Source organism: Zosterops lateralis (assembly GCF_965231275.1).
Source record: "Zosterops lateralis genome assembly, chromosome: 5".
Lineage (NCBI taxonomy): Eukaryota > Metazoa > Chordata > Aves > Passeriformes > Zosteropidae > Zosterops > Zosterops lateralis.
The window spans coordinates 38,450,385-38,475,027 of NC_139766.1; the positions used below are offsets into that span (position 1 = coordinate 38,450,385).

The following is a 24,643-nucleotide window of genomic DNA, read 5'->3' on the forward strand; positions in this document are numbered from 1 at the left end:
CTTTTCTGGCAGTTTCAGCAGCACACGCTCTCTCATCTGATTACTCCTCCATGGGCAGAGGAGCTTCAGCTACCACTCCCTGGAAGCAATCAGAAAAGGACATTAAGGTCCAAGCCTGGCTATAAAAGTACTACAAACATCTGGAAATGCAGGTCTCCATGGTTTAGCCACTGGCCTCGCACTCAGCTGAAGGTCGCTCTGCAATCCTCCTCTAGTGATGGCACAAGGTCAGGGAGGAAGCCCGGGAGAGTGGCACAGGACAGCATCGCCAGGCAAACACTGCCAGATCCTGCCTGCAGCTAGCCACACATATCCTAATCCCCATTTCGGCAGCAGCCAAACTCAAACAGCACCAACCAAACAGCACCAACCAAACTCAAACCGTTTTGCTCAAGTTAAAGGACAGCTTTACCCTCTGCAGACAGAGCACTCAGACACCTACAGGCGGCCTCATCTTCCCGCGGGCTGGGACCTCCTCACACTGAGCTTACACCGGAGCCGGGTGCCGCAATCCCGCTAGGAATAAAACCCTTGGGGGAGAGAACACGTGTGCTACTTCTCTGAAGTGCAGCATTTTGGTTCTTAAGGCTATCTAAGCGTGCTGGGCTGTTACCCCTGTCCGGCAGCACTCGCTCCTGCAGGGGTCTCTGCCAAGGGCTGCGACGGCCGGTGAGGGCTGCCCGGGACCACCGGCCTGGTGAGGGCTGTTCAGCACCGCCGGCCCGGTGCGGGCACAGGGGCTCGCAGCCTCGCCTTGCCCACAGCGGCCCCGCCGCCCCCAGGCCCCGCCGCCCCCAGGCCCCGCCGCACGACCCCGGCCCGTCTCCCCCGCAGGGCCGAGGGCTGTGCCGCCCCCCGCGGGCCCCGGGGCCGCCCCCCGGCCGGGCCCCGAGCATGCTCAGTGCCGCCCTGACCTAGTTTCCCCGGCGGAGCGGAGCCGGCGGCGGCGGAGCGCCCGGCTGGGCACGGGCACGGCTGGGCACGGCACTGCGGCAGCGCCGCGCTCCGCCCGCCCGGCCCGGCCCGGCCCGGCCCGGCATGGTGCTGCGCTGAGGGGCGCGCTGAGGGCCCGGCCCGGCATGGCGCTGCGCTGAGGGGCGGCGCGGGGCGGCGGCGGCACGGCAGTGGCACAGCGGCGGCAGTGGCACAGCAGGAGCAGCGGGCGGGCAGGTGAGCGGCAGCGAGCGGGGGCGCGGGCCGCGGTTCCTCGGGCAGCGGGCGGCTCTCCATCCCCGCGCTGCCGGCACCTGTCACCGGCCAGCTGCGGAGCCCCGGGGGAGCCCGGAGCGGGGCCGGGGCCGTGCCGGGGAGCCCTGCCGGGGAGCCCTGCCGGGAGCCCTGCCGGAGAGCCCTGCCGGGAGCCCTGCCGGGAGCCCTGCCGCAGCCTGGCCCGCCGGGCACAGCCCCTCTCCCGCGGCCGGCCCCGCTGGAGCGGGTATCGCCCCCAGCAACGGGAGCGCGGCCGTGCTGCTCTGTTCGGCATGGAAGTTCAGCAGATTATTCCAAATCAGCACCGAGCCTTGAGGGAAAGTGGGTTTCGTTAAGCAAAAATAAGGGCGATGAAGCCGAGGAGCTCCCCAGCCCGGCGTGCGGGATGCTCGCTGCTGTCCCGCCCCGGGAGGGGATGCCTGGGGACATCTTGTGCAGAGACTCTGCCATAGAGCTGCCTTCACATAGAGGGGAACTTGTCTTCAATAGAGGGTAACTTGTGCTGCCTTCAATCTAAAATAAAGGATGCCTCCTGATATTTTGTTTTAATTACCCATTTACTTCACAGGATAGCCTCATAAGATAAAATTCAATTTCATAAGTGACTGGAGGGAACAAGAATCAAACGCTTGAGAGTTGTCTTGAAATAATCTTTCGAATGCTGTTTCCTAACAGGGCCAATTCGAGCAGTGTCAGGCAAGGGAGCTTCGGAGAACACAGAGTGCTACTGAGCAGGCACTTTCCTAGTGCATTTGTCTGGAGAGTCTTGTAAGAGACTGCACTTCCTAAAACAGCCCTCTTTCATTTGTCACATTGGAGCATCTCATATGGAGCTGCCCTGATAACCCTGCTTGGGGAAATAAAAGTACCAACTGTGGCAAGATCCTATATGCCACCTCAGCTGGTGCATGTTTGTCTGAAGGACTGTAAAATTATTTCAAAAGGAAGTACACAAAGAATTTAAGGGGGGGGCGGGGAATGCAGCATTTTAGTTCTTTAGAGAGGTTGTATTGTAAAAGAGTTCCTTTTTTCCCTGCAGTAGGACAAAATACAGCAGATCTTTTTCCAGTGGAGACAATGTTTTGCAAGGCAGGAATCCTTTGTCTGGCTTAGTGTGTACAGTTAGCAACAGCACCATTGAGATACTTGTGGTTGCTGTACTTGAAATCCTTTTTTTTTTTAGAAATCTGTCTCATTCAGACTGCAGCATATCAACATCAGTTGATGCTGAGTGCAGCTTATACAGCTGGAGTGCACATTGTGCACTCTTTTTTTTTTTTCTGAAAAATTTGGAGTTTTCAGAGGCAAGGACAAACAGCAGAACATCCACAACAAACAAACAAAAAAAAAGTTTTGTGTCCACTGAGTATTTCCTGTCTTGAAGGTTCATAAAGTTCAGAGATAAAATCTGTTACTCTTAAAACATTTAGCACATGGTGGGAGTATGGTAGTGAGTTCTGAAGTGATCTATGTCATACAATTCCAGTTGCCTTCCTGCCCCGTCCCCTTTGCCTCCCTGCAATTAGACAGGTCCTGCACGAATTTGGAGGAGGATGGAGTTGGCACAGAACCTGCCTAAAGCACATTCATTGCTTTAACCAGGGGAACAAAACCCAAACCCAGCCAACAGAGGGTCACATTTGTGACACAATGACAGGGGCTTCTGGGGAATGATTTAAATGGAAAAAAAACAAAAAACAATCTCCATTTCAGTTCTTGTTTACAGAGTTTGGAATGTGGGGCTGGTATTTCTTTTACAGTTTAAGCTTCTTGCCCAGTGTAAGGCACCAGTGAGATGTGGATGCAATTTACAACAGGGAGAGTGAGCTTGCCAGCAGCTAAAGCAAGCTGTACCAAGCTCTGCTAGCAAGGTCTTCTTTCTCTCTCAGCAAATTGCATCTTTACTAGAAGTCTTTGCAGGCACAAATGGCTTATGGTCCTACTTTGAGATGTCCTGGATTGTGTTTTAATGTCACCAGAAGGTCTTCAGTACTTCCTGGAATTTTTCATTCCTGCAAGTTTGAGCTGCCATCCATTTATCCAGACTTGTGGGCTTTTGCAAATATCTCTCTGTATCCTTAATTTTGTTATTTAGTTTTGACCATTAAAACAATGGCATTTCTGCCCATATAGAAACCCACCTAAGAAACATAATTTCCAAGACAATGAAGAAGTGATCACTTTTCACAAGTTACTGTGATTAAAGTCATCCATAGCAGCATTTTAGAGCATTTGTCATCAATAACAACCTCTATACAGATGTATGTAAATAACTTTATTTTGGAAAAGGTCCACTGTATGTGAAGGAATTTCTTATTGCATTAAGAACAACCAGACCTAATATTTAATTGACATGGGTCTGCCACACTGAGAGTTTTATTCCAAGAAAAGCTTCTTGCTATTTCTAATTCACACAGGGGCCAGGGCACTGCAGCTGGGAGTGTGTGCCTGTTATTCCCAGTCCTATGTGTGTGACTGTGCAGTACACACACAGCAGTGGATGCTGAGAAAGTTATGTGCCTTTACTGTTACGCTTTCCAATGTGGCGTACATCTAACTGACACACAGGTCTGAAATTCTAGAGGTTCTTTAGTAAACTTTTGAGGGCCTTCAGCTAAATTATTGCATACACATGGCAGTATCAGTCATGCTTGAATTGAGCACGTTTGGGTACAAGCAAGACTTAAGCTGCTGTGTGGTGCGGGGCAAACTTGTTTGAATTCATCTTCTGTCCCCTTTGTTACTTGTGGAGGAAAGAGGCGCAGACACCTTTAATCTGAAATAATCACTTTCAATTGCAATCAGTCATGAGCACTTAGATTCCTTTAAATTCCCCCTCTGACAAGGTTAATCCTGTCCTAATCATGGCATCTATGTGTAACCTCTTTGCCCTGTATCCCAGCAACCAATAAACGTGAGAGCCAATCATTAAAAATTAGATCCCTCTTACAGTTCTATAGGGATAGGGAAGAATTAGTCATATTCAAATCTGTTTTATCCTATTCTTTTTTCTTATATGTTCCAAATAATATGGGAGACTTTTGTTAAAATAGCATGATATAAGCTGTATGAATGCATTGAAAACATTCAGTTGTTCAAAATTTAGAGTAAAAATAGAATTTTTAGCCTGCAAAGTCCTTCATATTTTTTGTTTAGCAAAACCTAATTTTTAATTTTGTGTTATATTTAAATGTCCTACATCTGGAATTTTCCTTCCTTTGGAAAAAGAAACCCACTAGATGTGCTTAAGGGATGGTTAGCTTTGACATGCAGAACTCAAAGGAGGAAGTGGAAGGGAGTGAACTGGGCCACATTCTGCATTGCTATGTTCTCTATGTTCTTAGCAGAGTCTCATGAACCTTGCCAAGAGCCTATGAGATCTGTTGCATTTGCTGACTTTGCTTATTTAAACCGTTGGCAGAATAAAGCTTACAGAGTGCTAGAATAAATAAAAGATACAAGGTACATAAAGAAAATGAAAGAGATGTAAAAGTCGGTGAGGCCAGGCAGAGCTCAGGTGTACATGGAAGTGTGGGAGGGATTCTCTGTGCGTCTCCTTTCTCAACAGAGGGAACTCTTAAGCATTGATGCCTTTGCATTTACTGCAACAAATTTACTCTATGCTGAAAGTTTGCAAGGACTTAAGCAAGGGACTCTTACAGCCATACAAATATTTCTGGAATAAGAGCTTTGTATACAAAACTATATTGAATGGTAATTGTACAAGCTCCAAATAAATAAACACCGAGTAAAATTAGATAATCTATATAAACAAAGTTTTTATTTCTACGAATAAAATTCTTCAAATAATTTATGCCTAATCAAACATAAGCTGGGCTTTGAAAAATCTCCACTATCAATAGTGTTGAATTTGCTTTATGATCTGGGTAACCTACAACTCGGTAGGACATTTTCCTGACAGTGCCTGCCTTGATGAAAAACAACCAACTTCTCCACTAAATATAGAGCTTTGCTTTTGCTGCAGTCATTAAATACTGCGTGGAAAGAAAACTGAGACTTCTCAGTCCATGTAAGAGTGCACATCTGAATGACAACTTTTTAATGAGAAGTTAATTATCCAAGTTGCCTGAGTGCTTTTTGTGTTTCAGTGTATTTTGCAAAAAGCTCATTTGATACGGCAGAGATGCTGGAATTACAGAATTGTGGTATCAAAAGGAGATTTTCCAGAGGTTTGGCATTCTTTTAAATAACCTCTCCAATAATTACCCACCAACAGTCTTGATTCTTTTTTAGGTTAATGGATTAGCATCTCTTGAGTGTTCATTGACATCAGGAGAGTGCACATCAAACCATTCAAAGATGGTTAAATCAATGGGTCCATTCAAATATTGAAAGTGAAGCTCTAGGGTGCCATGTGCTTGCTAGTTTTGCAATATTGAGACATGAAGTTGGATAAAGAGAATAAAGAGAGACATGAAGTAGATAAAGAGAAACTGAGGAGAAATTTACAGTCAAAAACATCTAAAAGATTTACACACTAATAAAGGCAACATGAAAACTCTTCCATTGTACAGCTGCCAAATAGAAAGGCATGTGCTTCTCTCCCTGAATGAAAAGTCTGGATATAACATTAATTTTTAGTTGTGCATCTAAAATATGTAATCACCTTATTGCTTGCTGCTCTTTTGCTGCAGGGCCTTCTTACACTATGGAACCCTGAAACTAAGACTATTTTATCTTTATGATGCTTCTTTCCTTTGTTACCCCCCTACAGTGTCGTGTGCATTCAGACCAAAATAATTTTAGAAGACAAAAACTGATAATGACTAAGTTTTGATCAGATTCTGCCATTAATGGTGGAATAAGCTATATCCCTTGATTTTTTTTTTTTTTTTTTTTTTTTTTTTTTTTTTTTTTTTTTTTTGTTATTTATCATTTGTCACCTTACAGAACAGATTGACAAATTTTTGCCTGTAAGAACTGACCAATGCCTGCAAACCATACAATTATACAATTAATTTATAGGCTCCTTTGTTATATTTTTTTTAAGATAGGAGTGCTAGAAAAGGTCTCCAGGTTGCAATACTGACAGCCCTTCCTGTTCACTGCCCCAGGTTGTACACTCAGAGGATAATGCATATACAGAAGTTAAGTCTTCACATTCATCATAGGCTGTCATAATCTATGAATCTGTACTTGTAAATTATATACAGTCTCTCTTGAATCTTCATAGATTCCCAGCCCTTATTTTATCCTGTGTCAAGAAATGGAGACAATCACCTTGAGGGAGATGACTCTCCCCCTCTCTTCTACCCGTGTGAGACCCCACCTAAAGTACTGCATCCAGGTCTGGGGTCCTCAGCACAAGAAAGGTGTGGGCAGGGTGAAGGGCAACAAAGATGCTCAGAGTTACCTTGGCTTGAAATAGGTCTTCTCTATATAGTAAAGAGGAGATGTACTGTTTTGTATCATGTAAATACAATGCAGAAGGCCGAATACTTTTTTTTTTTCAGGCTGTAGTCAACACTCTCAGCCTGTCTTATTATTCTAAAATGCTGCTACTCAAAAAATTATGAAGGAGATCATGAAGAAAATTTCCCAGCATCCCATGTAGCAATTTTTAAGATCAGACATATTTTTTCACATTATCATCCCCAAGAGAACACTTGCATTTGTGTTTCTGCAGTATTAGAGTTTCTTTAGGTTGAGGGTGGGGCTCTGCAGACCATCTGATTCAACAGCTTTATGAAGCAGGGCCAGCTCAGTGAAGTTTTGAACTTCTTAAAGGATGGGGATTGCCATCTGGGCAACCTATTGCAGGGCTTGACTGACTTCCTGCATAAAAGTTTTTTCATAAATATTCATCATTTCTGTTGTTGCAGCATGTGTCCCTTGTCTCATGTCCTGTCATAGCACATCTCTGAGGGGCCCATGTCTTCTCTATAGCCTCCCATCAGGTGGCTGAAGGCAGCAAGTGTGACACCAGGTAACTGAGCACACATGGCCAGGGCTCAGCCCTGTTAGGAGCTTTCCTGAAGTTCCCAGGCAGCTAAAGGCTGCTGAACAGACTAAATAAGCATATAACTGGGGGCTGGTCCCCAGTCTAGATGTGCAAAAGGAAGCTCTTCATCTTACAAACATCACCAGCAGGTCACCTGTTTGACATAGCCAGGGAAACAGAAAGCCATGAAGCTACGAAGGACTGAAATCCCCCACTCCAGGAGAATGAACAGAGCAGCTCTTCTGGAACCAAGCATTAATATTTTATCAGCTGACAAATGAATAGAAAAATAAGTCAGAAATTTTCTGCTAGTTGTAAATGAGTGACATTTCTTTTCATCTGCATGTGTGGATTGTAATAATTAGACCTTTTCAGCAGGTGGTTCTCACTCATAAGCCTATGAACTGGCAGTGAGCTTCTCACCTGTGTGGCATAAGTTCCTTCATTTGCATTTTTGTTTCACTAACACCTGTTAACTTTTGCCCACTCTTAAAAGATATTGCCTAGGGAAACTAGGAAAAGTAGTAAGTAGTCTTTGAATAATAAAAAACTAGCCTTGATTTTGTTTTGTAGCATCAGCCTTTATACTTCTTTTAGACAAGTGAGAACCAGAATTAAAGTAATTTAATTTTCTCAGTCACTTACAAGCCAAGGAAGAGAGCACTGGGATGTTAAAGCTATAGGAAAACAATTTATGCATTATGGAGTAAGCTGGCTTCTTGTGCTTCACTTATGAATTGAATAACCTCACAGTTAATAGGATTACACATTATTCCAAGAACAAGAACAGGCCAGTTTTACAGATGTGAGCAAGCCAGGAAAAGGTACGCATCATTGCCCTCCTTTTCTGTTCTTTTGTGCTCTGTCCTCATGTTGTTCTGCACAAATGCAACACTTACAACCATGACCCTGCACCCATTTTCTTTGGTGGCAGTAGTATGGGAAGCAAATACATCTGTGATGTGAAAAAATAAGTGGTCAGTCAGAACACGTCTCTGATTAATGTTCCTAGTCAGTCCTAGATGTGTCTTCTGTTTAGATTGTTGCCTGATTTTAGACAGAGAAGTTGTAACTGCAGCTTTTTGTCCAAGTTTTACATTAATTAGGAGTAAAACTATTGTGCTGCAGCTCTGCTTTTTCTGGAGTACATTCCAGGGGGCTTCTCTGGATAGAAATGCATAGAGAGCATGCTAGAGCTGGCTGTCATAAAAGAAAAGCTTCTCATGTGGCTCCAGTCTTTCCTTGGAAGTTAAAATCACAATCAGTAAATCTGTTACTTTATTATTTTCAATTTGCAACATTTGGGTTGGGGAATTAAAAACCAGAACTATTTAATCTATGGACCACTGGCAAGCACTTTTTTGGGGATTCCTTTCACTCCATCTTCAGAGGTAAGCTTGTCCCTGTCCCACAGCTTTGGGTGGAAAACATAGCTCAGAATAGCCAGGGGTGTTCTTTTTCCATTTCATTTACCACAAATTTAAAAGTAAAAAAAAAAAAAAAAAAAAAAAGTATATGTAACCACATTATTATATAGAGTTTTATTTTTTGTAGGTATTTTACAGGTAGTTCATATGCTTTGGCAGTTATATTCTTTCCATGACCAGAAATTAGCTCTTTGTTTTTGTTTGACCTTTTCATGGCAAAAATTCTCTGAGACTCAATCTGTTCCTACAAAGCGAGTCTCGGGATTCCTTCTTTGGAGTACTGTGTTACTCTCAGTCTCGAGGAGTCATTACAGGAATCTTTGTTTTAGTCTAGTCAATCCAGTTTTCTCTGCCTTAGGTCAGATTAAAAGGTTACAGTTTTGGCTGCCTTCATCAAGTTTATCATGGGTCACAGCTAATTGCTGCCTCCCATGGCCAAGATCCTGGGTGATAGCATTGTACCCACTTCTCCAATACTCTGGATTCTCTTCCTGCTTTGCCAGATATCACTAGCAGTTCTGTTTTGGTCTCAGTCTTCTCCCCCTTTAGTTGTGTGATTAAACCATAACTCATTACATCACTTACGTTTAGCAAAGCAGCTGGCTCCCAGATCTGTGTTCCCTGATATCCCCAGGCTGCTCTTGTGCCTATGGCAAAGCAGGAGGACAGGAACTCTCAGCAAATCTTCCTTTGCATCAGCGGCTGGTGTGAGCACATTTTCTACCCTTTCAATTCTCTCTCTGCTTCTTCCTGCTTTCCTAACCTGATCTAGCATTCTGGGTCATGCCCAGCAGGTTTGCAGAGGTCCTGGACATTCAGGTCCCAGCATGGCCACCACGTAACTTTCTTGTGTCAGCTGGGGCTAAAAAAACCTTCTTTGCTTTCTTCCATCTCTTTTTGATTCCTGATAACATTGGACCGGATGCACACCGAAGGAAAGATTGTCCACTGCTTCCTAGCTGCCCTGGGAACATTTGTCTAAACTTGTATCCTGAAGCACCATTCTTCAAAGAGATCTCTCCCTGTCTCCTCAAACATACTCAAGCACTTCCCTGGATGGCATATGGAAGCAGTAACTTTCATTTCCAAACATTCTACTTTAAACCTACTGCCTGATTATTCCTCATATTAGCCATCAAACTGTAGTTAATTCAAATAAAAATGTATCTACAGAAGTATTTAGTGTTTTCTTAATATTCTACATTCCGGGGACATATATGAGAAAGTACATTCCCAGGAGTAAGAAGAAGGAGTAGGTAAGAATCTTACACAGTAGACATAAATTATTCATCTCTATTTACTGCTGCTATTTATGGTTCCATTCTGGGCCGGAATGAGGGAGTCACTGTTACCTTCAGACAAGCAATTGACCCTTTGGCCATATTGTGGACCTGTCACATTTGCTATCACTTCCCAAAGGTACAGTTTCTGCTTCCATATGCTCTGTGTTCAAAACAGGTAAACACACGGAATAGGCAACACCTTACTGCCACCACACCTTCCAAACCTCCACCCACATTCCTGTGCTGTGTGCAATCAGTGGGGGCCCTCAGCCACCTTGAGCTTCCTAATACACTGTGGTCCCTTCCTTACAGGTTTTCTTTCCACTGGGAAGATGCTATTTCATTTCCTTCTGAAATGCAAATTGCTCTCTACAATAAACACCTTTTTTTGATTGCTACTGACTTTTCTGCTGTAAAAATATATGATAGACCCAAATACAGTAATAACAAGCCCCAGACAGTAATTAGAACACAAAGCTTAATCAGTTTATATTGTTACCTTTTGCCCTTCCCATTGTCTTAATCCAGGCAGTCTGTTCCTGCTTCTTTGCCAGGAAGTGTGATTTTGGCTTTTCTGTATGGCGCAATGCAGATCTGTGACACTGTACAGAAACATTTTATAGACTGAATAGGTGTAATCGTGAAGAATGTCAGTCTCCAAGGTTAATGGAGTAGTAGAAATGAGATGTAAATAGTTACTGAAGTGAATAGGCAGAACTAAAGGTTTTTTCCCCAAACTGCTGACTCAGACAGAGTGTACCTTCAAAAGCACAGACTCTACATGCTTTGCATAATTGGAAATAGATTTCTGAAGTCATTGTTTATATAGCTCTATATGACAAATGAGATTTGCATATTAATTTAAAGTTTAAAATTATTCTGTCTTGAAGACAAAAGTACTTCCACAGTAATAATAAAAGCAGAGAAAAAACAAGAACAGGCTTGAAGCTGAAAGAGACCTCTACATCATGCCACCGGTTTATTTAAGAAAACATAGGTTTTCATTTCTAGTAATGATTCATCCTGTAGAATGGAAGAATTATTTTGCTTTTTCAATAACACCTGTATCTATTTGTATGAAAGCAAGTTCATTGCTTTACAGAGAAGAGAAGATGCATAACAGAACAACCAAAATCAAATATTGCCAGTGAAAGACAGTAATGTTGCTTTCTTTCCTTTCTGAATACAGAGAAAAATAAGGGGATTTTTCATTTGCTTCTTTTTATTTTAGTGTCTCCTTTATATATAAAACTGATCTAGAGAACTGATCTTGTCAGCAGTTATTTTGTGTGCTGAAGCAGATGAGTTACAATGGGTCAAATGTATATTTAAGAAAACATAAACTTTTCTGAAATGGAAATGTTCATTTGGGGAAAGTTCATTCGTTCATCAAATTAATTCATCAAATCCTGTATTTGGATTCCAGATAGATTCCTCTATCTAATAAATTTCACTAAGGCTCAGTTATTTACCTTAGGAACACATGAGTAGATACAGTATAGTTGGACGCTCTGTGATTTTAACATGATTTGTGGCCTTTAGGCTCTTGAGTGAAATTTTCCAAGGTGCTCATTTTGAGGCCCACACTGTGCCCTCAGTCAGTACTGAATGCCAATTGTGTTCACTGGGAGCATAATGAGGCCAATAGAAAGCACATTTGTAACCCCCCCCCCCCCCCCCCCCCCCCCCCCCCGCCTCTGTCCAGAAACTGAAATCACTGCCTCAGAAAGGCCTCATTGTGGGTGATTAGTTGAGGGAAAATACTGAGGGAGAGTCTGCAAAAAGTACACAGGCAAAATACTTAATGCCATATAAGAAATGGAAAAGTCCTAACTTCATTTGTATCTCAAAGGAACATTAACCATAATTATGTTACTAGCAAGTACTCTTCTTAACAAATCTGCCCTAAAAATAACAACACTGAAATTATTTTATCAAACATGAAATACCCTCTTTTAAGAATAGTCTTCCATGCTATGTTTTATCTTAGATAGCAGTAGCTTAGGAAAAGTGAATGGTCTGGTATGTTTTGCTCTGTGTGCTGCTGTGTTTGGGAAAAAATGTGTATATCAAGAATTTCCACATTAGATCCAAAAACCCTTCCTGGAATTGTTCTTTCTTACACCATGTTTTACAGTTCATCTAAGACCCTGCATGTTGATAGAGTTGCAGCACCAAACTGGTAGTGACAGCTTTTAATGTGCTGCACCTCTATATTCCTGTTGATTTTGCAAATGTTTAAAAAAAAATTTTAAAAAAAATCTAAAAAATCTGTTGAACTTTTGGCATAAAACGGTACCTGCTACTGTAGCTAAACTGCTGCTAAGTGTCTAGGTGATAAAAGCTTCTCCTACGCCTGTCACTTTGAGCAACACCATTGTCAGGAAAACGTATGCATCTTTTTCCAGTAAGGATAAGTGCTGTGATAACATTAGCATTTAGACAAGACACTGTGCTGATGATTGTGAAATGCATTAATGGATGTGTCACTATTTTAAAAGAGCATATCTAATGGATTGTTTATATATGCCGTCTCACTGTACTTATTTATTTATTTTATAGGATATTTTAAACATAAAATTGCACAGATCAAAGTAGACCTGCCCACCTCAAGGACCTGCATTCAACAGAACCAGTTCCCTGCCAGTCGTGTACACCACTGAAGGAAAATGGACATACTGAACAGCCGCCACTTTTTGTACTTTCTGCCTACCACACGCCTTGTCATCTTATTAGCAGCTTTGAGCACTGCTGAGGATGTGAGTAACAGCACTTTGAACCGCACTGACACACACAGCGGGGCTGCCCCTGTGGTCATCTCCCGCATCGACCACATCATAGTCAAGGAGGGCCACAGTGCCTTGATGGACTGCAATGTCCTGGGGAGTCCCAGCCCACGTTACAGGTGGTACAATTCCAACGGCCGCCTGCTCCAAGAGGAGGAGAATAAAGGTAAGAGCTTAGCGATAGCACTGATGTAGCCTGTCCAGAGACACTTCTGATTTCAGCATGTTGACAAATAACCTGAATTTAATGGCCTGACTGCTGTGGTATTTTCCTGTGTGAAAATGAAAGCCTGGTGGCAGTTATAAATTTTTTATGCACCTGGGAAAAAACAGTAACTTTTTATGTGTTATTTATAGCAACGCATAGCAAGAAGCTGAAGCAATTAATAGAAGGGGTAGACAAGCCTCTTTTCATTGTAAGACTTTGGGTCTGATCCTGTTTCTCATTCTGTCCTCCTTTCTTCCTCTCTGGCACCACAAAAAGATTAAAAACCTGTTTCCCAACTCAAAGGAGGATTCTCATGACATATGAGAATAATTTGTTGGTGTGAGCTCAACACAACTAACTCCCTGATATGCTTGCTGTCTTTATGTGCAGAGCCATGGTAGTGTGAGAAACAGGAGATGCCCTGAACAACCAAGTGCAAAACCTATATAGGGCAGCAGTCAGAAGGACAGGCCTTCCTGGCCTTAGTTAAGACTCTTCAGTGGCATTTGCCAGAGACCATAATTACACATGAGCTTATTTTCCTTAAATGGAAGGTTTGGGTGATAATCCTAGTTATACTTCTAGGGAGTGTTTGAGGGGAGTGTGGGTATATGAAAGGTGTTTTCCTCATGTAATCCTTCCATAGTGACTGCTTTGTTCACTGCATGATGAAATAAACTCTTAGTTGTAAGACAGCATGCCTAACTAATGGCTGACCTGACAGAGAACTCTGCTGTGACGGGTGTAATGATTGACCCAGCTTGATGTCAAAGAGCAGTGTGTATCTGTAAGAGCTTACTGCATAACTGGTTATGTTTTACAGTACAGCATGCTATCATTTTCTGGGTAAAGCTAGAGAAAGGAACTAATTGAGCTACCAAGCAGACTTTCAAACATGATTTGTGTGGTTGTGGCAACATACAGCAATTAGTGTGCTGGAGTGTTTTGCTAAGGTTCACTAATAGAAAATTTCCCCTTTAGTTAGGCATCTAAATTTAGGTCTTTGTGTAGTCAGCTGAGAGAAGTAGCTAAAACAAACATTTAGGTAGGTAAGCAAAAAACTTGGACCAAATCAGTAAAAAGTGCAGATGTAGTATTAAGGAAACATCACTTTAATTTAGAATTTCAACAGTGCAATACATCCTTTAAGAGACTGTCTTTCTGTAAGAAATGTTTCCTAGCTTGAGACCTTTCTATGTGGTGTTAAATATGACATTGAATTGTTATCAAAACCCAGCAATGATACCTTTTCTAATCATTGTTCTCTTATGTGGGTCAATATGTCTGTCAGGATCCACTGGCATAGACCCATTCACTGAGTCACAGTTAAATGGCATTGTGTCATTTAGAACACCTGGAGCCAGGATACATCACAAGGCATCTTGTTGTTTCACAATTAACAGAAACCTACTTTGCAGAAAGGACCAGCATTGCAATTCAAAGAAATACTGAGCAGCAAATACTCTGCATTTTTTGTTATGCTGGAGATGGAGGAAGAAGTGTCATCTGTTAAGGATGCTAACATTTCCTCTTTAAAGGAGTTTTCCTCTGGATTTGCCTTACTTTAGCAGGTTGGGCTGATTTATTTTTTTTAATGTGAAGATCTGATTTATACTGAGCTTTTATTTATTCTGCATTTTTAATTGCAGGCAAAATGATTCAGCTGTTTTCAAGAATTATGCTAGGGTAAAAAATATTGTTTCATTTAAGTTAAAACTTCTAAGTAAGAGGATAAAAAGATGTAATTAAGAGCTGCCTGTACACATGAACTAAGGCAGGGATCTTGTGGGAATACTTTCTACATTGGCTACTACGGGAGATAATGTAAAAAACCAATTTGGGTAAGCCATGTTTAATTAAAAAAACTTTGAATATGGTAAAAGCCCATAACTACTCTGAATTAAAGGGGGTTTTGACTAATGAGTTTCAGAATTGCCCACAGATCCTTCCTTGAAAGAAATAAGGGGGAAAAAATAGAAAAATCTTTCTAACAATGAAAGAACTACTGTGAAAAGGATAAAATAAATGTAGAAGCAAAGTATGCACCGACCTGTGGCAGGACTGCAATCTTACCTTGTGATTTAAATGATTGCACAGGGATTTTGTGCAGGTTAGTTCTCTGATCACTGGTTCTGTGTCTTTTTCAGCTGCCTTAATAGATTTGAATAGCAATTGGTTAGGTTAGGTTTAAGGAAAAAAAGACTGATGGTAAAGACAGGTGAACACTTGACATTGGTTTTTGTGGAAGGTTATTGAAATTCCTCTACAGCACATATCTGTCAGGAATGGCTTGGGATTGAGTTACAGAGATTGAAAACAGTTGAGTCTTCCCCTGAGCAGCAGTATGTACTAGCTGATCTTGTTGGCTTGTATCAGCCTTGGTTATTGCTTCAAAATGAAATCATCTGACATCTTCCTGTATGAAGCATTCAGAAGGCACAGAGGCGTTCCACTTTTTGGCTGTTCCCCACCATATGAACACTTCCAAGACTGGGTTTACATGAAGGAAATAATTGGCACCAGGCTTTCCTGTTGGAGTTGACTTATGTTTTTTTTATAGTAAAGTTGCAATTTAAGAAGTTATATCACACCAATTAAAGAAAAAAAAATACATCCTCAGCTCTTAAATAATGTAGCTATATTTGAATAAAAATGAAGCTTACTTGAGGAACTAAAAATCTTAATTAATTACCAATATATAGTGGCAAATACATAAATAGGTGATTCTTGAATCAGTGACAAGAGTGATGGCTTTTAACATGTTTCAAATGCAGTTTCATACCTAAATCCTTCTGCTGTGCCAGGTTCAAAGAATATGAAACATTCATGTATATGAAATGTATATGGCCATGCAGAGGACAAAGTTATCAATTATATTACATTGATAGAAATTACTTTTAAAGGTAAAAGAAGTTCTTTTGTGGTGTGTAGTGGTTCTTCCTGACAAACAAGGTAAAACCAAAACCCTGTCATAGCTCTTCTCCTTCCCATCTATTTTTCTCCTCCTATCCTACTTCCTTCTCTTTAAAATTATATTTCAAAATCAGTTTCTCAACACCTCAGAGGACAGGCAATGTAATATATTATGTCTAAAATGTTAGGGTTTTTAAAGTTTACATTAACAGAATTATATGAGATACTGTAACATAGCACCAAAAATAACTCATTTGTAAGCAAATGCATTGACAGGGAACAAAACAAGGAGGGCTTAGTAGGTTTTTCTGCCTCACAATCCCATTGATCCTGTTCTTTGAGGAAGTGTGACCTGTGTTTGGGAGGCTCTCTGGAGTAGTCCTATCTTTGTAACTTAACTGACCACAAGATTGAGATAGATGTGATGCATATTAGCATTTTTTATGACACCCTTTTAGGGCATGCTCTGACTATCCAGAGTTGATGTCAAGGATTTGATAGTAACACAGCTAGGATCTCAGGCCTTTACGATGGTAAATTCTTTCCCTTCTTGTGAACATTATTTCCTTCTTCAAAAACCTGAAGCCAGTTTAATAAAGCTGACGTTTAAGACTATGCTGATCGTGTGACAAAATACTTCTAAGTTACTCTGTTTCCTCTCAACAGGAAAATGGTGGTTTCTTGACAATGGGCTACTAAACATTACCCGCGTGTCATTTGAAGACAGAGGTAAATACACGTGTGTGGCATCTAATACGTATGGCAGTGTTAACAATACTGTGACACTGAGGGTTGTTTTCACCTCTGGAGATATGGGAATCTATTACATGATTGTCTGCCTCGTGGCTTTTACCGTTGTTATGATACTGAACATTACTCGGTTATGTATGATGAGCAGTCATCTGAAGAAAACCGAGAAAGCAATCAATGAATTCTTCAGAACAGAAGGGGCAGAGAAACTTCAGAAGGCCTTTGAGATTGCAAAGCGTATCCCAATTATCACATCCGCCAAAACGCTCGAGCTTGCCAAAGTAACCCAGTTCAAGACCATGGAATTTGCTCGCTACATTGAAGAGCTTGCTCGGAGCGTGCCTTTGCCACCTCTCATCATGAACTGCAGGACTATAATGGAAGAAATCATGGAGGTTGTTGGTTTGGAGGAGCAAGGGCAGAATTTTGTACGGCAGGCAGCAGAAGGCCAGGAAACCACTGAAACAGATGAGCTTTATATGATCCCAAATGCTTTGACACGCAGTGAATCTCCCACAGCTGACTCAGATGCATCATCATTGCATGAGCCACCTCAACAGATTGCAATAAAAGTGTCAGTTCACCCACTGTCCAAAAAGGACTGCATGGATGGTCAGTCACAGGAAGGCGTGCAGTTGGACACCAAGGAAGAAGACACTCCTCAAACACCAGCACTTCCTGCAGAGCCCCCTCCTGAGCCTTCTGCTGAACTCAGTTCTGATGACACAGCATTGGCAAATGACAAAAATACATGTGTTATATATGAAAGCCATGTATGACAGTAACTCCTGAATCTATGCATTGCAGGAAAATCAGGTGGAGCTCTTTTAAAAATACATATTGTACTTGCCGCTAAGCCTTACCTGGAGACTATCATAGCAAAAGCATGTAAGTGGATTATTTGGCACTTTCTTCTCAGTTTGAGTTTAGTTTACCATGATGTATGGCAGAGTGATTGCTATTACATTAATATTAATTGCTCTTTTTGATTAGGAGTATTTCCAGGAAACATTTACCTCAGCATTTTCTAGGTTGGAGTCACCTGTAGTGCCCTCCTGGAAGTCACTGGTTTGATGTAGGACACTTGAGCTTACTAAACATAAAACTGGTTTCCATTTTCCTCCTTCACTCTCGTTATTTCCATCTATTGCATTTTTGCAAATATTAACTTCAGAATTTGAAATATTGCCCAAGAGGCAGCACTCCAGTAGCCAAATAAAATCCTAATAGATCCCATTTACAAGGCCTGTTTGCTCAGCTGCATTGTGATTTAGAGGGCTATTAAAGAAAGTTAAAATGTTTTCATTTCATTTGAGACCACGCTGCTTAGCCACATGGGAAATAGTTTTCCCTTTTTTATGGAATGAAGATGCCAACAATCATTTGTTTTGCATGAAGAAACAAGTTTGAGGTGTATATTACAGAGGGAAAGCCTGTAAACATCTTACAGAAAGTTGCAGTCCAACAGCTCTGCAGGGTTTTTTTGCATACATTTGAGCATTTTCTATGTTGCCAGAATTTTATATGCAAAACAGCTGCAAATATGTAAGATGTTTTGTTTTGAAGTAATTTGGAAGCAGTAACTATGTACCACCTTACCAGAAGATATACAGGTTCCATAAAAGTCTTGCAAATGCCAGTCATCAGTTGATGATAAGGCTGAAATGGCAAAACACCCTTTTATACGGCTTCTTATTTTTGAGCAAATTCATATATTCTGAATATCAAGCCTAAATTCATATATAAGCATCACTTTGAGAGTCTTGTATCCAAATTGAAAAAAATAAATAACCAAGTGTCCTATAAAATTACAAAGACAGTCATGCAAACTGTTAAATGTGATATAATTGCATTGAGATTTTGGGAACCTCCTACATATAGGATGTTCACTGCTCGAGTACATGTGACTCTACCCTAGTAAAGCTTTAATGATCACAGCAATTGTGGCATTAAAAAGAATCAACATTTCTGCCAGGAAATGCCAGGAGTGGAAGGGAAGTGATTATTTGTCTTGCAAGTAGACAATAAAAAGTACCTTCTCTGCAGTGAGTCTGGAAAGAAAGCACTTAGAAGGAGTTTGTGTAGGGTTAATAGCATATTACTTAATTACCTGACTCATTTAGTTTGGAACTAATGAACAATCTATGACCTTATAGTGTTTAAGAAGGATTGTAGTATAAATATAGATACTTAAAATAAATCTGGATTCAAGTATATTGTAGAAAAAAAAAAAGTCTCTTAGGTCTGTGGAGAGATGATGCATGGATGGCTCTCTGGATATTTTAATGAAGCAGCCACATCTCCTTAAGGTGTCTGTTGGAGGCAATCAGTTATATTAACTGCACGGGTAATCAAGACTACAGAAAGTTGATGTTCCAGGTACATTAAAAAACCTTTGATAATAAACTGAGGTTTTATGTCAACTTCCTCGTGTTAAAATGCAGAGCCTCACCAGCAGTGCAATACAGGAATACCCCATGACTTACATAAGTGATGCAGAGAAGGCTCCATATTTATCTTTCTGTGGTTATTAAAAAAAAATTACATGTTTAATAATAGTCTTTAGATTTTATGACCAACTTGTGAGAAATGGCAGCATTCAGGCATCTCTTTTTTTTTTTTTTTTTTTGTGCTCACCACAGTGGCAGGTTTCTATACAAACTGCATTTGCACATGCCCAAAAGGAAACATGCAAGGGCAAAGTCCCTTTTAGGAATGTGACTGGAAACATTTGAGTTCCAGTGAAGCAATATAAATGTAAAACGGGAGTTAGCTGAAGAGAATACCATGAAGAACCTCACTTCTGACCAGTGTGATTGACAATAGCATGATGCAAATTGGTAACTTTTGTCTGAATCCAAAGGACTTTTCTGTTTCGTGTCCACATCATTTTTTCAAGTTACTTGATTTGCTTCTGATATGAAAAAAGACAAGGGCAGAAACAAAAGCAAGAACTTGCACTACACTCCTTTAATTCAGCTTAACCTCCTGAGAAGAGATACAATGATGTTTCTGCCTGTCCAGCATTTACAAACAATGCCCATGCATTCTAAAGTTACCTTCCTGGTACCCAACTAAGATTGCACAAGTAAGCAAGGATGTTCTCCTTGAAAGCATAAAAATAACATTTAAATTACACTTTTATTTTTTTTTAAGTTGTAAAAATATTTATTACAGTATTTTAATTTTAATCTTTTTAAACAATGAAGTTTTTACAATAGAGATCAGACCGCTTCATGTATTTCTATGGTGTTCTGACCCTGGCTGCTTCTCTCAGGATGTCCTCCAGCCTCTTTATTATTTATTTATTGAGAAACATTTGAGAGCAAACAATCCCCATAGATTTCTTCACCATCGCTGTGTAAACTTCCTTGAAGATACAAATGATGTTTTTCCCTAGAGGTTGCCCACAAAGGGCACACTTGAAGTACACACAAATGCACATTACAAACCATATATAAGCAGCAGGTACTTGGATGAGATACATGCAATACGTGGAGTGCTGGATTCCTGCTGTTGCAAGGTCAAAGGGAACCCTGAATTTTCTAGAGCTGGAGTCACTCAGAACTGAGAGTTCACAGGTAGAACTGCTCCAACCAGTCTGGACATTTAGCTTTGTGTTATTATTGGACTAAAAACTAAACAGCAATGTAGGTGAAGAAAATACAGATTTTATACAGAACCAATGGTTCTGGTTTATGTAATTTTTTTTGGTGGTTTTGTGTCTGCTGCTCAATGTCCTATGCATCCATTATATGACACTTCTAAGCCTAAAGCTTTTCATACACTTTCGGGAACTTCCTTAGTGGAAAACAGATGGGAAGCAAGACCCAAACCTGTCTTTCCTGTTCCAAACTTTCTGGCTGTGCTATTATAAATTATGCAATTATGTCTTGCAGTATTTCTTAGCAAATGGCTACTTTATGGTCCAAAACCACAATTAACAAACATAAAATTAATAATGGCTCTAAGAAAACATTAACGTTTGCATTGTTATATATTTTCATGCACCTTAAGCACTTCAGGGGCATTAATCTGTTCCTGTCATTGGACTATGCACACTTTTCATTACATTTTTCTATTTATTTTAAAACACTCAGAATCTGGAAAATCAAGTCTAACTGAAATTGCATTCCAAAAGCTAAGGAACACCAAGCCAGGTTTAATAAGGAAAAGAAATTTGCACAATATATTTACACCATTTTCAAACATTTTTGCCAAACTTCATGAAAGATGACTAGATTTCTGCAGCAGAAGAAGTCAGTTTTGGATTTGAATTTTACACATTCTTTTTTTTGGTAAATGTAAGACCATACTAATCAGACCACTTAAACATAGTATTCACTATTTTCTCAACATTTTCTTTTTGAGCAGTACTTGTTTACTGCTGATCTTTTTTTTTTGTTCTCTGATTTGAGCATGTTTGTGATGAAACCTACCCTTCACGTTTTGTCTGTCATATTAAAAAAAAATTAAAAGAACCCATAGACCAGCATTTTTGTGCAGGTTTGTTGGTACTTGGTAAGGCACAGAAGTACACTCCTGTGCTTAAAAATTACTGTATAATCATAAGACTTGCAAAATGGCATATACGAGCAGATGTTGATTTTTTAAATCAGTGCCTGTTTTCTTCTAATGTAGATACTATGTCAGTTCCTTGATTTGCAGTTACCTTTTGACAAAAGTACTGTAACACGTAACCAGGGCTTTCTGACTTTCAGTTTGGTCAGATTAACTAATTCTAGAAAGTGTTAACAGTGTCAGTTTTTCAATGTTCTCATGGGATATCTTGGCAGCATGCTATTTTAAGAGTTGGCCTCTTAAGTATGCCATATGTAGTGGGACAACTGAAAGCTTCTTAGATGCAAAGGAAATGCTTGCACTAAAGTATCGTAAGTTATATTTCATTTATTATGAAATCCTTTTTGATTTTACAAGAAATGTAAGACAAATATGAATGTTTTCTTTTGAGAAGCAGTTGCTGTATTTTGATTTAAATAACTGTTATGATTTTATAGCTCACGGCCGTAAACCACAAAGAGAAAAGTTCATGCTGAAGTGGCAAAATGAAATGTGATGTAGCTTGTACATTGATCATTGTTTCAATAAAGAATTTGCACAGAGTATGCTGCGTTTGTACACATTCAACAAGATATTTCCAGTGCCACAACACCACTTTCCCACAGAAATGGATACTTGATAGCCTACATCCTGCACTCATTTTTGGAATAACCAGTTCAAACCTTCTCTGTGTCTATTGTTTTCTCTCCTTGTCTTACCTTCCTATACTTTCCTCTGTCTCCAGCAGCTCTGCTGCACCACTTCTCAAATAAGAACAGAATTAAGTTAGTTGTCAGTGCAAGTGTTTCTGCACCCCAGGCACCTCTGTTCCAAACTGACCTTTTATAAGTCGCCAAATGGATTTTTTTTCCCCAGCTGTACCAGGCTCTAATGCTGTGTACTATATTTAGCTCTCTGGCTCCCAGGCCCAAACGGAGTCATTTTAGTCTTCCAGTAAAGGCTGACTTTTGAGTCTATGATATCATGTGTAAGTCGGTAAATTGGGCAAAAAACAGTAATGTAAACTGAAGCTAAGTTACCAATTTCTTAGTCAAAATCAGAATGTACGTCAGCAAATGATAAACCTGGCAGACTTAGGACACTCGGGTTATGTTACGAGAAGATATTTCATACCACAAGACAAGGCAAAAATGAGAAAAGAAAAGCCAGACTTGTATAGCAGAAAGAATACATGTAAAACTTTGCTTGTGATTGAGTAGAAATTCAGCATCACTATCAAATCATTTTGCCATTCTATAGCCAGTTTCTATTTTGAGAACAGATTCCTGTTACATCTACTCTAACCAGAACCTTTCCTATGTGGCTAAGGACCTTAGGCATGACAATAGTACCAGAGTTATCAAAACTCCTTTTCCTTTTCCTTTATCTGCCATTTAAAAAATTATTTTCAGGATTTTTTAGCTTTGTATCAAATGCCACTCACAGACTACCATCCTGTCCTGTTGTGGAGCCACAGCATTTGAGATCTCATGTTGAAGATGCAGAAGCTGGACCTTCTGAAATATATTTGCCTTCTTTTGTATAGGTTTTGATTTTACCACACAATAAACCATTCATATTTATTAATAATTCAGGCCCAGTCATTCTCAATTGATAAATACAGAGAAGCAAAATAAATGCCAGAAAGACTTCCCTCATTCTGAAGCATCTTATTGTTTCTGCCTCAAGATTAGCCCTGACTGACAGACAGCTCCTGAGTTGTTTGGGGATTGTTTAACTCCTTTCTGCTGGTGAACACTGCCATAGTCAGAAAAGAGAATAAAAAAAAGTAAAAAAAAGCCAAAAAAAGAAGCTGCCTTCTAAGGAAACATGCATAGATTTTGCCTATATAAAATTCTTTGTTATCCTTCTCTCTAATATGTGTGGAGTAAACAGCCTCAGGAAAAGGCAGGAAAAAATAGAGAGAAATTTAAGAAGATTAAGGTGGAAATTTTTTTTACTCCCTGAAAAGACCCAGAGGTGATTTATCTTCAAAATATATTAAATTTTAACTTGTTTTACTGTAAACATATTCAGGTGAAGAAAAAGGAGATTCCTAAAAACAATGACATTTTCACTCCAAATATCAAAATAAATTATCACAAAACCATGAAACATATTTCCCAGTCCATCTCTTAGAATGCCTTTTATCAGGGAAGATATTTTCAGTCATTTTTATGATTCTGCCTAGGTCAATGTGGCTTCTTTACAAATTTAGTGGATGTGCATTTCTTTTCTGTTGTCTTCTTGGTTAAATATTCCCTACCCTGTGTAATCTCCTTTTGTGAGATCAAAAAATAAATCAATATTCCATTGAAGATTTATCTTCTTGATTCATTTTCCCAGTCCAAAATCTTATTTTGTGTTTTGTTTTACTGCTTGGATTTATTTGTTTGTTTGTTTGTTTGCCCTAAAATTCTTCACATTTTAAAATAAATCAGAGGATTCTAGTGATTTTTTTTTTTTTTTCAGTTGCCTGTTTTGGGGCAGGATTGCTCACACCTATCTGTATCATTCAATTTTAATTATGCAGACATACAATTAACTACTCTCAAGTTGGTGCAGGATGAATAGAATCCATCAGATTTTTTGCTGAACAGCATCAAGAGAACACGTAAATCCATAATTCCCAAGAGATGAGTGGAATAAATGTCATCATTCATTTGTGAGTCTGTTGCCGTGTTGTTCTTCTGTGTCTTTATTTGAAAAAAGTAATGTTAATATACCTCTGCCTTAAGACATTTCTTTTCCCATTATGGATGGAATAGCACATTTGCATCCTCCATACATCAGTTATCCACTATCTTGATTGGTTTATCTTATTCATCAGAGAGCTGGCCAAGTGCAAGGGCCGCTCAAAGTTGGTATTTCTGAAGAGACTGCAGACAGCTTCAGGACACTATGTAAATTATATGAATTTCAAATGAATTGGTAAATGCTTTTCCACTTTTTTTTTAAAATTGAAATGTTGTATTTCTACATAGGTTAGAGTCTGGGTTTAACTAGAAACTCCATTTTTCATAAGCATGCAGTAAAATGACAGTAATCTGCTGCTGAATAAAACTGCTTTTTGCAACTACAGTTTCTACATTTCATAATCCCCATGTAATCTCTCTTAAGCACAGAGCTCATTCTTTCATATATGTGTCCTAAATGAGGTGAAAGGATCCAAATCTCTGTTATTCATCTGGACTGCATCAGACTACTAGTTATTTTGTCAGAATATATAATAGACCTACCCTGACACTGTAACTCCTGTTGCCGTTACCGGAAATAGCCCCAGAGAATTAGCTAAATGTCACATGATACACCACCACTGAGAACTATGTTCTACTCTACACCAATTCCAGAAAAACACCTTCAGAAAAATCCATCTCTTCTCAGTAGGGAAGCAGGGAATGAAAGCCTCTGAAGGACTTAACATTTCACATGTTTTTCAGTGAAGAAACCCCCCCCCCCCAAAACTGTAGAAAATTACTGGAGACCTTGTAAAATTGATGCAGGAGCTAAAATACCACCCAGTCACCCAAGAGAAGAGGTCACTG

At 40.0% G+C, this 24,643-nt stretch overlaps 1 protein-coding gene across 3 annotated transcripts; it reads left to right on the forward strand.

Annotated features, from left to right (window-relative positions):
- The first annotated feature begins 1,034 nt into the window (after nucleotides 1–1,034).
- MFAP3L (microfibril associated protein 3 like) lies at nucleotides 1,035–23,643 on the forward strand. 3 transcript variants are annotated; one of them, XM_083861824.1, is made up of 4 exons: nucleotides 1,035–1,170; nucleotides 1,885–2,074; nucleotides 12,444–12,833; nucleotides 16,455–23,643. In XM_083861824.1, the coding sequence occupies exons 3-4, from the start codon at nucleotides 12,551–12,553 to the stop codon at nucleotides 17,315–17,317; spliced, it is 1,146 nt and encodes a 381-aa protein (XP_083717950.1). In that variant the 5' UTR covers nucleotides 1,035–1,170; nucleotides 1,885–2,074; nucleotides 12,444–12,550; the 3' UTR covers nucleotides 17,318–23,643. The 3 variants fall into 3 exon arrangements, with proteins under 3 accessions (XP_083717950.1, XP_083717951.1, XP_083717952.1); XM_083861825.1 differs by lacking the exon at nucleotides 1,885–2,074; XM_083861826.1 differs by lacking the exons at nucleotides 1,035–1,170; nucleotides 1,885–2,074 and adding an exon at nucleotides 8,540–8,562.
- The last annotated feature ends 1,000 nt before the right edge of the window (nucleotides 23,644–24,643 follow it).

Excerpts from the sequence above, each read along its gene's own strand:
- MFAP3L (XM_083861824.1), top strand. The coding sequence starts at position 12,551 with ATGGACATACTGAACAGCCGCCACTTTTTGTACTTTCTGCCTACCACA. Across the intron at positions 12,834-16,454 it reads CCAAGAGGAGGAGAATAAAG|GAAAATGGTGGTTTCTTGAC; the intron begins GTAAGAGCTTAG and ends TCCTCTCAACAG.